This window comes from Ambystoma mexicanum, chromosome 10 (assembly GCF_040938575.1).
Source record: "Ambystoma mexicanum isolate Mex_15411 chromosome 10, UKY_AmexF1_1, whole genome shotgun sequence".
NCBI classification, from domain to species: Eukaryota; Metazoa; Chordata; class Amphibia; order Caudata; family Ambystomatidae; genus Ambystoma; species Ambystoma mexicanum.
Window position 1 is genome coordinate 1078989601 of NC_090932.1, and position 15990 is coordinate 1079005590.

A 15990-nucleotide genomic window follows, 5' to 3' on the forward strand; every position below is an offset into this window, starting at 1 on the left:
CATAAGCCAAAACTGTTGGCTTTGCCAATGCTTATTTTTAAAAGAATTTCAGCGAAAGACATGCAGGGTGTTTTTAAATTGAGTGGCCAAAGGCAGACCTGATTAAGACATTTTTATTACACCAGTTACGTGTTTACAACTCCAATGAAGTCATGAACTCTTAGAAGACTCCTTTGAGGAAACACTTGCAGGCACATTGAGGGCAAAGTTTGATGGCTAGCCATGTTTAAAGCTAGCCCAAAGAGTTCCAGTGAGGAGTTGTTTTGGGTGGGGAGGACAGGGACTGGGTGAGAATGCCATAGGGATAAGCATGGCCATGAGAAGTCATTTCACTGTTAGCACCTGCATTCATATCCATACACTTTTAGGTAATTGAAATTGTGATGTGGGGTTAGCACTTGCATGTAGGGGAGTGATTAGAAGGGAAGTGGTGACATGAGACATCTCATTCTCACAGCAGTCCTTAAGTGTGATGTTTCAGAAATGAAGGCAAGAGGTAGCTGCTTGTAACATTGAAGCTTCACCAGAATAGTTTCATTCGAAAAGTGGAAAGATTTTAGGTGCCCCCACACAAGGAAGTTTGCCCCTTCCTCACAGCTACTGACGTTAGCACCTCTCCCAACATTTGAAGTATTAGTCCCCTTTCCCCCCTGACATTTTAGCCTAGGTGCACCTCTGATGCCATGAGCCCACCCCTTAATGAAGTGGCCCCCAGGGTGGCTACATTTAGGGGTGGTGCTGAACACACACTCACAAAAAACACTTTCACCCATGCATTCAACCACCAGTTACACAACTCCATACATGCATGTATACATAAAACCAAACACAGCATTGACACAAACATCAACATGCACGCATGCATTCATACATACATACACATATACATACTAATTTAATGTAAATACACATACACACTTTTAATTTAAAATAAAAAACACTTACCTTACCTCCATGCACCCTTAAAAAGCATCCACGCAGCCGACACGTAGACATGCTGCCTGACAAGAGAGAACTCCTCTCCCATCAGTCAGCGGGGTCACGCTGAGCAATGTGAACACACTGACTGACAATAGAGAACTCCTCTCCCATCAGGCAGCGTGGTCACGCTGAGCAACGTGAACACACTGACTGACAAGAGAGAACTCCTCTCCCATCAGTCAGCGTGGTCACGCTGAGCAACGTGAACACACTGATTGACAAGCGAGGAGTCCTCTCTAATCAAGATGAACACACTGACTGACAGGAGAACTCTCCTGTCAGTCAGCGTGGTCATGCTGAGCAACGTGAACCCACTGACTGACAAGAGAGAACTCCTCTCCCATCAGTCAGTGTGGTCACACTGACAACATAACACACTGACTGACAAGAGAGAACTCCTCTCCTGTCAGTCAGCATGGTCATGCTGAGCAACGTGAACACTGACTGACGAGAGAGAACTCCTCTCCCATCAGTTAGCGTGGTCACACTGACTACATGAACACACTGACTGACAAGAGAGAACTCCTCTCCTGTCAGTCAGCATAATCACGCTGACATGAACATACTGACTGACAGGAGAGGAGTCCTCTCCCATCAGTCAGTGTGGTCACACTGACAACATGAACACACTGACTGACAAGAGAGAACTCCTCTCCCATCAGTCAGCGTGGTCACACTGACAACATGAACATACTGACTGACAAGAGAGAACTCCTCTCCTGTCAGTCAGCATGATCACGCTGACATGAACATACTGACTGACAGGAGAGGAGTCCTCTCCCATCAGTCAGTGTGGTCACACTGACAACATGAACACACTGACTGACAAGAGAGAACTCCTCTCCCATCAGTCAGCGTGGTCACACTGACAACATGAACATACTGACTGACAAGAGAGAACTCCTCTCCTGTCAGTCAGCATGATCACGCTGACATGAACATACTGACTGACAGGAGAGGAGTCCTCTCCCATCAGTCAGTGTGGTCACACTGACAACATGAACACACTGACTGACAAGAGAGAACTCCTCTCCCATCAGTCAGCGTGGTCACACTGACAACATGAACATACTGACTGACAAGAGAGAACTCCTCTCCTGTCAGTCAGCATGATCACGCTGACATGAACATACTGACTGACAGGAGAGGAGTCCTCTCCCATCAGTCAGTGTGGTCACACTGACAACATGAACACACTGACTGACAAGAGAGAACTCCTCTCCCATCAGTCAGCGTGGTCACACTGACAACATGAACACACTGACTGACAAGAGAGAATTCCTCTCTTGTCAGTCAGCGTGTCCACGTTTTCAGCTGAATGACGGGAGGCAGCAGAGCTCACTTCTGAGCCCTGCTGTCTCCCATTATTTTGCTGTTTGTTGCGGAGCCAAACGGCTTCACAAGAAACAACAAAATCATTGCAGGGGCAGCACAGTCCCCCGTGTGAATAAAGGACACGGGAGACTGTGCTGCCTTCCACTTAGGAGAGGGGGCCGCGAGGCCCCCAGCAAGCGCGAGGCCCGGGGCAGTTTGCCCCCCCTGCACCCCCCTCGTGACGGCCCTGCCCACGGTACTTCAATGTGCCAACTGAAATTGTGCATTGTGCGATCAGAGTTAAGCCTGGGCACAAGTGCACATCGGGCAGCCATGAACCAAAACTAAAACTCGTGGGAAGCAAAATTAACTGAACGAAACACCTAACACACGTGGATGGATTGTTGGGGTGGGAAACATACCTCACTTGGATGGATTGTTGGGGGTAGGAAATGTGTTACTCCTACCTAACCATACTAAAAACGTACCATTCTGCATACCCCCAAACTCTGCACTAAACACAACCACACCTCTACCGCACCACAAACCACACACTTCACAACACCCAACACAAACCCATACCATGCAAAATCAGACCTCAACAACAAATGACGGCTACCAGCCGAAAACACACCTGCGCTCAGTGACTGGTTTCTCTGAACTGAAGCCATCAACAGCACATCAAAGCTCTCTGGCTCTTCTCCCTCTCGATCCCACTAACAAACCCCCAACCCTCCCTCCATTGCAGATCCGCCCGAGTGCCAAGAGACCACGCAAGGGGTAAGAGTGCGCGGCACAAGACCCATTAACATTAGCTATGGCGCAAGCTCAAGCATGTACCCTGGAAAAGTACAGAGCATGGATATTTTTCTGTTGCCTTCACGATCGAGCACTTGGATGGAAGATTGGCCCATTAGTCATAACTTTCTCAGCAGATGAAAACCGTGAGTGACAGCCTGCAAGCACACCAGCTGTTTGCAGAAAGAACTACAATACCTGGTTCCGACTGCCTGGCCAGGGAAATGACTACTTTTAAACACCAGGGCGAATGCTCCTTCCTGGGGTGGGGAGAATAGGAAGAAAAAAAAAGTATTGAAATGACACATTTCACATACATTTACGTTTATTACACGCAAGTGTTTATTTTGCAAAACACATTATCAGAAAGATCGATTCCGTCCATGCAAAACCTTACAGTCCTGTGACTGAATACTCGCCTATGTTGCTAAGCAGGACTATTCTTAATAATTTGCCATTTTTCAACATCAAGGAGAAAAATGGGCCTCCTTGAGCGTATTTTTTAAAGCAAAAAACACTTCCTGACTAAACACACAGCCTTTGACGCCCCCCACCACCTTATCGCGGACTTTCCATGTTTGAAAGTGTTAGTTAAGGAAGTCTCTGTTTGCTTTTTCCCTACATGCAAGAGGCTGCTGTTGTGACTAAAGGCTTTTTATGAATTTTGTGTTTTGGTGCCCAATTACATGCTCTTAAAACAAAATACAAATGACGAAGGATCTGCAACATTTGGCTCTCCAGATGTCTTGGACTACAATTTCCATAAGCCTCACACAGAATAGGCTGCAGACCCCTGTAGCCAAAGTAGCAGCTGCTTACATTTAAACGGGGGGAAATGGAAAGGGTGTGAGTTTACTGAGGGCACCAGGAAGGGGGGGCGGCAGGTGAAAAGGGCACATCAATCGGAACACTAGAGCCTATTTCCAACAAAGAAGGATACTTGTGGTTGTACATACTGCACAAAAACTGGTTTTTAAAATGGAAAGCATGTTGTGGACCCAATGTTGACCAGTGTTTATCTGCTTCAAAAGCTTCCTAAAGTCTCCCAAGACGAGAAATGTGACTAGGTTTTCCTCCATCAGTACGAGGCAAAGGGCAGAATGGTCAAGGGAGATTTCGTTGGAAAGCACAGGGGCAAAGTATTACAAAGACTTGGGCCAATGTTCTTGCTCTAAAGTGGATATCCCTGTGGGAAATGATAACGTTGGGAGTGGAAACCAGGGGGAGGGGGGATAATTCAACTTTAGAGCGACAAGGGATATTTGGCAGTAGAGTGGCATGGGGAGTCCTTGAGGGGGAAGGGGTGGTCCTCTTCTTACGTTTTGCGGATAAATGACAGACCTTTTCAGCCAGAAACAAATCTACCTGGTTTAATGACCGCTCAGAAAAAGGCCCAAAAGAAGAAGCCTTACCAGTTGCTGGATAACCCGCTCTACCAAGGTGGTGAAGCTGATCTCGTCATTTTCACGGTTGTCGTACATGTACTTGGCCAGCTTGGCAATGGTTTCTGTGTCAGTTTCAGACTCAAATTGATACCCATGGCCTTCCTGAGGGGGAGACAAGACATTATCTTCAAAGGGAGATTAAACATGCAAGGTTCCTCTTCAGATGTTGCTCGAATTCCGCAGTACAGTACCACATGCAAGTGAACGCTTCATGTGTAGGGTGCAGCCACCATACATTAGGCACAGAAATAATACTCTGAATGTTTATGAATATGGATTGGCAAGGGGCACCCGCCACTCCACAGATAGGTCTAGGTGCTCTGAAACTACCATTGTGGTGATTTGGCATAGTATAAAAAGCATATTAACAAATCATTACATACGTAACTCACACAACAATTCTACATGACACTTTAGAGGTCCCTGTGTTTGCCGATTCCCTGATCTTTGCTGCACACAGTTTACTATGAGAGAGAAAAAGCTCACAAAATAGTTGTGGGTGTGAACTTAAGAGAAAAACCTAAAATGGCATTATGTGTATTTATATTGAGAGAAAGATTATTTAGTCATTTAAAATCTAATAAAGAAAATTCACATGACAAAGAAATGAAAATATGTAAAAGCAGTTTCTAATTTCTGGGAAAGTACTGCGTTCAGAGTGCCTGTTGTGAAGAAAGGCTCGTACTCTGCTGGCCAAAAATGTCAATTCCATTAAGACAGCTCAATGGGTTAATGCAAATTCTGAGTGTAACACCAGATACTGTGGCACATCGCTCTCCATCTAAAAATCAGAGGACCACTGGTCCTATTCAATCAAATTGCTTTATTTCGGCAAATTGACATAAAAGAATAAAACACATGTAGATATACCACAGATCTCAGGAGCAGGACAGAGTTCTAACAAATGCTGGAGTACAAAATGCAAACTCTGTTTATGCGTTCCAGATACCACAAAGTTAAACATTAATCTATAATCAATGGAAATAATAAGTGAGAAGAAACAGCTATTTGTGTTTTGGTCAAACCTTTTACAATTTACACATATTAACATGTGCCTCCCCCATTTGTTATAATGGGCTGGGTCACTTTTGTGAACCCATCAACTAACACAGATGGAGGATAACACAAATGCCCTCCTGGCCATTGCTTGTCTCAAGAAGGGTAACAACGACCAGCTCACAAACTGATTTTCTGCACAGGGGAGATATAACAAGGCTGGTCAGCATTGTCTGAATTGTCTGTCTGCAAAGACTTGAGCCAATGTTCTTTCTCTAATTTCCTCGAAGACTGGACAAAACACAAAGTGTACAGTATCCTCCACAGCATCACAACCAAAGGGCACACATTGCTCTCCCTGCCCCTTGACCATCAGGATAATGTAGTCTCTGCAGTACCTTCTACGTGTCCTGTCTCCAGTGTGCTTTGTGAAGTCCTTCTACAGTGTTTTCTGCAGAGAGGGCGGGACTTTTGCTTAAAAACCCTCTTATCCCGCGGAGCGGCCACAGAGTAGCTGCAGAGTAGCAGTCTCTGCAGTCTATGGCAGCAAAATGGAAAAGCGGAAAGGGCCGCTGCCTACGGAGTTCGAAACAAAGTATGGCATCCCTGGCGAAACTTCCTTCTCCCCTGGGTCATGAGGTGGGGCTTTCCACGGGGAGGCAGGTGCCCCACGCCACCATTGAACTTGGACTGCTCCCGATGGTGAAAGACCCAGAGAATCCCAGCGGAACTCACCAGCTTCTCCCGACACAGCTCCCACCTCCTGCCGGCAGCCTCACGCCGTTTGAGGCGGGTTCAGCGTCACCCGTCGGAGGAGAGGAAACGCCGTCCTTGCAAGGTGAGGAGGCGATTGCGGGAGGGGAGTGAAGGCGACTTTGCTTCATCTGTACTGTATGCTCCGTTTGATCTACTGCCACCCGCGAGTGCGGCTTCTGATATGGTGCCTTCCCCTCCCCCGACCTATTATTCCTCTCTCCTCAAGGGAGGGGCTGAAAGACCTGGGTACGGAGGGGGTGTCTATGGCCTCGCTAAGCGCTGGGAAGAGCGCTCTGGGGCCGGTAAACATAACTGTGTTCCCCATCCTGCACCATCCCCGTCCACAGTCATTGGAGGAGCTGATAGTGGTGGGCCCGTCTCCGTCAGAATCGTTGGAGGCGGAGGAGTTGCAAGCAGAAGCTGACGAGTGGGTGTCAACCGAGCCCGTTCTGTTTGTCGCCATCCCGAGAGACCAGCTCCTGGGCAGTAACGTTAAATCCCAGTATGTCTCTGCAAACCACTTCCACCAAAAGAAAAAGGGGGCGCCGGCGCGTAGAAAACGATGCGCCCACCTCCGACAAAAACCAGGTCTCAAAGCACAGCCAACTTCGCGCCTAAGACTCACAAACTTGTCTGCAAGACCTCAGAAATCTCCTCTGAAGGGGGACACGACACTGCTGACACCTAACAACCAGTTCTTCGCAAACTTTTAAAAAAGAAACCAAATGTGCCAGAAGAACTTTCAGATGCTGAGATTCTGAAAGTAGTCTTAGATCAAACTTCTTTGACCAAGAACCCTGGGGGGTGTGGGGGGCCCTGGTGTGGGACCAGCTATTTCGACAGACCCTGCACGAGGCTTAATTACCTGCACTGTGCCGGATGCCAGAGTCAGATAGCACTTTGGCTCACCGCGACCCGGCTCCTCGCCATTGCCTAGACAGCCCGCTTCCACCATCCGGGATGAGGAGGCGGATAGCTCATTGCAGACTACCAGGCCCCCTGTGTCGCTTATGAAGGCCCCTCTACACTCAGTACCGCAAGCCAGGAGGCCGCTTGTTCCACCATCGGCCTTCATGGCCACACCGCCTTCACTTGACTCTACATCGAGGTACCTGGCTTCTCGGCTATCTTCGGCGGATGTTCTCGATAGAACGAGTGTCCACGAGCGCCTTCTCTCTGAACCGCTCTTATCAGTACGGGGGCCTTACACGAAAGAATCTGGACTCGTTGATATTACACAGGTTCCCTTTTCCTCAGGGGAGACGGCGGGGGCATAGCCGGGAGGGATTAAGGACTCTTCCCTATTCCCGGCTGACCTAGCCTCTGATATCAGGGAAACCCAAAGGTCGGGCAGGGACCCTGCCCCATTGGCACCTGCTAGCCCCGCTATTTGAGGAGCCCCAGTGCGGGCTCAGAGCTTTGGTGCCCAAACTCCAGCCATCCCCACGAGAACTCGACGCTCAAGCGAGTTACCAGCTAACCTTTTTAAAGATTCCCCGGGGAAGAAGACAGACTTAAGGCTTATCATGTCTACGGTAACACTGGTTCTCGCTCCGTTCTGTAAATTGTACGAGTCTATAAATGACTCTTTGATAGAGCACACCTCCATTTCAGGAATGGTGAAGAGTCGTCTGATCTTCTTGGAAGGATACATAAAAGCACTAAACAGAATGGAAAAACGCCAGGTAGACGAGGAGTCGGTGCAAGCTCAGGCCTTTGTATCGAAAGACAAAAGTTTGCACCAATGCGAGCCCCAGTCCTCGACTCTAGCTCCCAGACCCCTCACTCGTGGTTGACCCCTCTATCAAAGGGTCAAACGGAAAAGTTTGGGCCAGGGCCTACAGCCCTGGGAACGCCGGGAGCAAAGCCAAGACAGTAGTCGCAAACACCAATGGCGCTATCAACAATGAAGTTATTCTTATTCTATCTGACCGCAAACCGACTCAAGATCCCAAAGAAAGGGCAAAAGTACCTGCAAACAAAGAATTTGCTATCTTTGAATCTAGTCTGATTAGAGGTTACCGCCACAAAAGAAGGAGGACCCTGCATCTGGACGAAGAAACCCGTGTACACCGAATCACCAACAACTACTACTCGGCATGAAAATCTTAACCGGGGGGGGAGAGGGTGGGGGTTTGGGAACGCCTCAGGTAGCGCCCCCGTAGTTAAGGCGGGAGGAGCGGAGGTGGGGAGGATTTACTCAACCTCAGTGTCTACCCACTATCTGACGACCACGAGGACAGTAGTCAATCTCTGCACATGGTTGAGGAGATTTCACCCTTTCAAACATTAGAAAAATCGCTGCAAGAAGCTCATCAAGAAGCCTATTTGGGGACCGGCGCCCATTAGGTGCCCTCCCCTTGAACACGCAAAATACATACACAAAAAAGCGGGCGAAGGCCATTCGAGCCCAATCCATTCCCCACCCAGACGGAGGCCCGAGAGAACAGCCTTCTCTCCTACCACCAGTAATGCTCCTACTCGGAGATGGGTCCACGCTACTCGGGTCAAACGGCTATCTGGAGTGTTAAAGCACGCAGAAACCCTCAACATGGAAAACAAGACTAGGTATGGCTCTAGATCAAGCCCAAAGCATGCTTCTCGGAGATCTGCTCTCCGCCCCAAAACAGAACGCACTTTTAAGATAGAACAACTGCCAGACAATAAGAAAATGTGGTACTAAACCGAGGCCTTGTGCTTCAATTTATCAAATGTGTGTCGTTGCTCAGACGAGTGGATACAAAAGACATAGTTTTGGTAGAGCCCTTCCACGAAGGTAAAATTGCTAGCGCATACTTATATGTGCCTACTAACTGGGCAAAAATTAGGATCTCCGAGGTGGCTGAAAATTTGTTGAAGCTAGGGTTCGACTTGTTCGAACTAGAAGAGAGTGTGCCTCCCACTTCACCACGATTAAGCTCAGAGTCGGCGAGGCCCCAAAAATGTTGCCACCCTACGAACTCTAGCAGCAAACCAAAACCGTCTAGGGTGACTACCGAATCGTCACGCCTGGAATAGCAAGCCAAAATTAAAGAACCAAATGACCCGGTAGGCTCAACACAGGGTTTTACCCAGAGATCTCAATCGACGACAGACATCTTTCCATCTATGCAGGACAAGCCCAGAAATGAAAGTGCGTACAAAGAAGCAATGGGAATAGGGAGATTCCCGGCTGGCCCTATGGTAAAAATTCAACGCACCACTACTCAATCCCTTAAGCCGAAGGCCCCAGAACTTCAACAAACCATCAAACAAACTCCACTAGCGCAACTATGGGCTTGGGTACCGAAGGCCCTTACGCTCAACAAGAACCAATAGCAATGTGCAAAGCGCCCCTCCGCACCGCTTTCCACTAGATCAATCATTGGGAAAGAAGAGATGTCGCTGGTGTCGTGGAACACTTGGGGCTTTCTGCATTTGACCAAGAAAGGGGACCTAAATCTTGGTCGTTTTGACATTGTCTGCATACAAGAGTCCTGGATGACAGTATGCCCCTCAATGGATGGATATGACATAGCTTGCGTCCGAGCAACAAAAGGGATCTTTGGACGTCCTTCTTCCGGCCTTATAACAGCTATCCATTTTGGCTGTGGACTACATCTTAAGAAAACGCTGAAATCCTCTACATACCTTCTCGCAACGAAGCTAATTTGGGAACAGCCTTCTGAAGACAAGGGCCCTTCCACCCAGCTGTCTTTGTCATCAATGTCTATTGGAATCCTGCTGCCATGAGCGATAACTGTTTTATAACCTTGATCGGACAGTCTATCGATGAATTTCTTGTGAACTGTCCAGAGGCCCTCTTGATACTCTGCGGTGACCTGAATGCCAGCTGGCCCCCGCATGATACAAGCTGCGCCCCCTCATCTTCCATATCTCCGAGAAAAGGACGTGGAACCAAGTGGTTGTCTTTGATGTCTTCTAGAGCCTTACTCTGTGCTGGCGACTTAATTTCGAGAGTAAACCGACCACCAACCTGGGAGAGGACATCGATCATATCTTTGTAAGCAGACACCTGGCAGCTTTAACTAACTTGTTTGAAGTTCTGAAGTCTACGGCTAGCTACCACAATCTGTTGGTCCTAAAGTGGAAGTCTCGCTCAACGGATAAACTACATATGCTTGCACAAGTGGAGACCAACAATCAAAAAAATCGTCTTAAATTATCAGTGGTTTCCCTTCTGAAGATCACGCATCACTATCAAAAAGAAGGAAATGAGCATTGCCAAAAGCAAGACCCACTATTACCAGACTATCAACCTCTCCTGGTTCCATACACATCGTCAAATAACAAGTCTAGACGCAGTAAGAAACCTTTCACTCATGAGTACAGCAGAGAATTGGTCGAGAAAAGGCGCCTAGTGAGGAAAATGAAAAGACAACTGCGCGCATATCCATCGTTAGAAAATCAAGTCAGCCTCAACAGGGCTCAGTTAACTTACAAATCCTGGATCAGGCAACATCGAACACATTTATATCAACAGGATGCTGAAGTTGGTATGTGGTCACCACACTTGAGAATTTTGGTCACTTTTAAGATCTACATCTGCTCCTTTCGGAGGAATTACCAACTAATCCAATTAGCAAGGAAGGCTGGACAAACTTTTACAAAACCCTTTTCCAGACGCCATCGCCGCTAAATCTCTCGGAGACCAATACTCAATTGGAGCCTTGGTTAGATCTGAGCAATGAAAGTTCTTCAAAGACTCAAACCATCGAGGGTTCCCGGTCCGGACGGAATCACCAACCTTGACCTTATACAAAACTCAAAAGAATGGTCCACGCTGATAAGCGCAATTTTCAAACGATGCAAAAAATCCAGGCAAATTCCGTCTTTCATGGACCACATCAATAGTGGTGCCCATATTCAAAAAGGGGTGCAAAGAAGAACCAAAGAACTATCGCCCCATAGCATTGTTGGATACCATCGGTAAAGTTTTTGGAGCGTTACTACTACAACACTTTCAGCGATGGGCAATACAGGCTCCGTGTGCTGAACCGTTTCAAACGGGGTTTACAAAAAACAATGGCACGGCGACAAACATCATGTACCTGAGTGCACTAAACAGCAAAGTCCTTGGAGGAGGGCCAAGAGTCTTTTTGGCGTTTGTTGACCTGGCTAGAGCCTTTGACCAGGTCAATAGAGAGATTTTGTGGGAAAAACTAAGACACTGGAACTGCCCCACAGAAATTGTTCAACCTATCCGAGCGCTCCACCAAAACACCAAGTTGCGTGTGAGGTTGAATGAAGCTGGCTTACTATCGGCAGAAATCCCAGTGGGAAGAGGAGTGAAGCAGGGCTGTCCATTAGCCCGGCCCTCTTTATTGCATACAGTGGCGACTTCAAATCATCTATTTGCTCTTTCTCCCCCAGTCTATGGGGGAGCAGAAAACAACAAGGCTACTATACGCAGATGACCTGATCCTAATGGATATGACTCTGATCGGCCTCCAGTGCCAGTTAGACAACTTGGGGGTTTACACTCGAGCTAATGATCTTACGATCAATGTATCCAAAACTAAGATACTGGTGTTGGAAAAAGCAAAACGGCGAAAAGAAAAAACTGTCCTGGTATCTGGAGGGGGGGTGGCATTAGAGCAGGTTTACAACTTCAAACACTTGGGAGTCACCATTGACTGCTCTAGCATCAACGCAACCTTACAGTGCACCCTAATGGACAAAACAAAAAAACTGGCGGCACAAGCTCGCGCGTTGACAAGAAATTCAGACGTTTTTCCCTGCTGCCGATGGTCCGATGCAAAGGTGGTCCCGTCTCTCACTTATGCAGCGGAAGCTCTCCCACATACACCAGCGCACTTGTGGCAAAAGTTAGAGGGCTACTTTTGGCGTACAGTATTAGGTCTGCCAAAATCAACATCCATGCTATTAATTAGAAGAGAGCTAGGCCTCCTCTCCTTGGGAGGGACCACGAAGATAAAAAGCATGATGCTGCACAGGAAAACGCTGCTTCCGGACTGTCCGCATCTATTGGCCATAATATGATCAGAAACTTTGGGCACACGCTGTAGCGTGCTAAAATCCTGGGAAGAAGCGTGTAAACTGAAACTGTCGGAAATTCACTCTTCGGTGGCCGAGCTCATCTGAAACCCGGAAAAAATAAAAAAGAAAATGGGTGAGTTCGACTGGATCAAAACCCTGGACAATGCAGCAAAGGCAAAATCAGTTAGACATCTTCCGCCCTACCAAAGTAAACCAAACATGGTCCGAAATTTGTTTTTGAGAGCACGTTTAAATCTTCTGGAAACAAAAGAGATTTTAATACTTAGAGGGCTAAGTAACTCAGACACATGTCGTTTCTGCAAAAACGAAGAAGAGGTGGAAACCATACGTCACCTGTTACTAAATTGCCCAGGGACAAAGGCAATAGGTGAGAAGTTTCTGTTACTGCACCTTTCGGCATCGTATACTAAGGAAGAGGAACTGTGGTGGGGCCTCTTAATGAGCTGAGAAAGGACTACTTGGACAATCGCCACCACACAGACTCTCAAACACATTTTATCTTTGTGAATCAAAAGCCTGGTGTATTTCTTAATTTATTAAGTTCTCATTGCGACTACTCTAATGTAAATGTAAATTTAGACTGCTTTTCTTTCTGCGGCTATGCTCTTCCTTTTCTTGGACTGTTCTTTACATACGTTCTTCTTTTGCAGTTTCTTCTTCTACATCTTTTTGTAAAAATCATTAAATCAAATTAAAAAATAAATAATGTAGATCTTATTTTGAGGCAATTGAATCTTGCTCGAGTTATAAGGTTTCTTTCTCTAGGATTATTTGCCCATAATAAATAGTTTTGATTTGCGTCTGATGAAATCATTGCCAGGTTTCTTATAGTGCCCTTTTCCAATTCCAAATATTCTCCCTCAGCCCTAGATATGGAGAATGCCTGAAGCTTAAGCTTTGTCGCAACGGCTTTGGCGATTAACGTGGGGTTCGTCAGATGGTGTTTAGCGTTCAGTTTTACCAGCCACTACCTCACCTCTGACAGCTATGGGACTGTCTTAGGTCCACCTATGCCTATCAGATTTTTAATCAGAGTGTGTGTTACACCACCCCCCCCCCCCGCTTTCGGGTTACCCCACAGCCTAAGCCAGTGCAGGATTGGCTCCAGCTCTACTTCATCCTCCACAAACGGCATCCCTAGCTCAATATGGACACCATCATTTGGAGCTGATTGTGGGAGACCAAGGATAAGTTTCAAGAAATGGTTCTCTGAGGCTTGGATCTTTCTTGTGTTCCCATGTCCCCAGAGCGACACTCCATATTTCGCAACTACTTTAGCTTTGCTTATATAAACCATCTTTGTCACATTTAATGGCTTGGAGCTTGACATAGACATAGACAGACATAAATCTCCTGACCCCCTCCCTCTCCAGGGACTGAATAAACCTAACTGAATAAACCTAGCCCCTTGCTTCTCGATATGGGCCACAGGTTTCAGGTTTGGGGTTAGACGAATCCCTAGGTAGTCAAAGTACATGATTCTCAGGATTATTACACCATTTGTGCAGATCGGTACCATATTTGGGTGTTCCTAGTTAAATGACAGGACATAACTGCCGACTTGGCGGCGTTGACCTTCAGGTCCAATTACGTCATATTGTCTGTACACGCCATGACAGGATGTTGCAAGGATGTTGGTGTTCGTGCGATCAGAACCGTGTCATTGGCATATGCCAGGACTGGATATGACTTCCTATTACTTTTCGGCACGTCATTTGTAACTTGCATCAAAGCCTCCCACAACCCATTGATGTACAAAGAAAACAAGGCAGGAGCCGTCACACCCCTGTCGCGCTCCCGCCTGGAGCTGGAAGTAAGTGGTGTAATGGCCAGAGGAGCCACTTCTCACGCAAGGCTGGGTGTTTTTATGCCAACTAATCAATAGGTCCATTATCCCACTTGGACAACCCTGTGACCCAAGCAGAGCCCACAACTTTTTCCTGTTCACTTTGTCAAAGGCTGTGCTTAGGTCCATGACGGCAAGATATATGGGTTCGCCCCTCAGATAGAGTGAATTCGCCAGGATCGGGTAAAGATTGAGAATCTGCTCACTCGTCCCTAGTCCTGGCCGAAAGCCCAATTGTATCTCATCGAGAGTGCCGCTGGTGTCAATCCAAGATTCAACTTTCCCCAGCAGCGCTCTTCCAAAGATTTTAGACAGAGCATCAGGGAGCGAGATTGGTCTATATGAGAACGGCATATTTCTTGGGCCTTTTTGTAAATTGGTTGAATTATTGCATTCCACATGATCCCGGAAATTGTACCTTTGCACACATGGCATTAAAGCACACCATTAGTACTGGGCCCCACAGATCAACCTCTTTTCTAAACAAGTCAGCCAGGATGCCATCGGATCCTGGTTATCAACCGAGTTTTTGATGAACAATTAAATCTGCCATTTTCTTGATTGAGAATGACCCCAAGTATCCTTCCTCTCTACATTAGGCACTCCTGTGCCTCACTAGGCATGGGGTTTATCTCACCTGCTACTACTTTGGGCGGGTTGTCAAGAGTGGCAAAATGCTCAATCCATTCTGCATCTGCCACGTTGGTTTCCATCCAGCCCATTACCCAATCTTTTGTACTTGGGCCCCGACGAGACTAGATCCCAGAACATCCTACCATCATTAGACCTAGCTGTTTTCACCAAATTGACCCATGCCTCCCTATCCAGCTCTCGCTTGCGGTCCACTACCACCTGCTTAAAATTTGCTCTGGCTAGTCTGATCAGGTTTCTATCAGTTATTTTCCATTTTTAGTTCAGCTAGCAATAATAATGTTGCCGGTTTACAGTTCTTGTTAAACCAAGAGGCCTGTTTCTTTTGCGAGCATTTTTAAGTCACTGTCAGCTTCCTATATAGCTTGTCAAAATCTGCCAGCACATTGTGTGCCGCCCGACATTCGACCACCTCCTCTACCATACGAGTAAGGAAGCATACAGCATTACTATTCAGTACCTGGCTCAGCCTCTCTCCTTCCCCCTAAAACTGACAAATACCAATTTACTGCTCATTACAAATGTTCTTTTTAAAGGTCTTCTCCAAGCGTTGGCACAAAACAATATTACCCCTTCTAGCAGCACTCTGCAGCAATCAGTGAGATGTTTACATATCAACGGACTCCATTTTAGTTTCAATTGTGCCAGCAATTAATGTTAACCTGGTGGTGCCGCAGTAGCAGCATGTAAGGGGATGAGGGCTTTGGGGCCGCTGGGTTCCACGTCCAGAGGCATTGTCCTTCCTGGGTTTAAATCCCTGAGTGGGCCTAGCAACAGCCCTGTAAACTGAGAGTTCTTTTCTGGCTGACAGGCCTAATCTGACGGATAATTTTGAATACCAAAGCTTGAGCCTAGTTACTCAAAGGTTGCTGGATGGAGACGTTGTTGCAGGTTTGTCTTCTTCGTCTGACCTATTTTGAAACTCAGCTTACTGAGCATGAAGTACTGATTTAGCTATGGAAAGACTGGTGCCCCTGGACCCCTGTCATTAACAACAGAGGAACCAATTGGGACCCAGGTATATAGAAATAGGAAGCTTCTTTATGGTTGCAGGATTCAGTTAGAAGGTAGAGCAGGAGATTGTAGTAAACACATCTTTCTGGTTTGAGCTCCCATCCTCCAGTCCCCCCCCACCTGTCACCCATAGAATCCCAGGGATCCTTCCAGGTTCCACATTCCACA

The 15990-nt window shown here is 47.0% G+C and overlaps 1 protein-coding gene across 5 annotated transcripts in view; it reads right to left on the reverse strand.

Moving 5' to 3' along the window:
- GFPT1 (glutamine--fructose-6-phosphate transaminase 1) overlaps window positions 1–15990 on the reverse strand; it is a 235941-nt gene that overhangs the window by 130019 nt on the left and 89932 nt on the right. For all 5 annotated transcript variants that reach the window (XM_069618891.1, XM_069618893.1, XM_069618892.1 and 2 more), the window contains exons 6-7: window positions 4506–4640; window positions 3292–3353 (exon numbers count right to left, since the gene is read on the reverse strand). In XM_069618891.1, the coding sequence (XP_069474992.1) occupies window positions 3292–3353; window positions 4506–4640 (197 nt within the window). The remainder of the gene's footprint in view (window positions 1–3291; window positions 3354–4505; window positions 4641–15990) is intronic.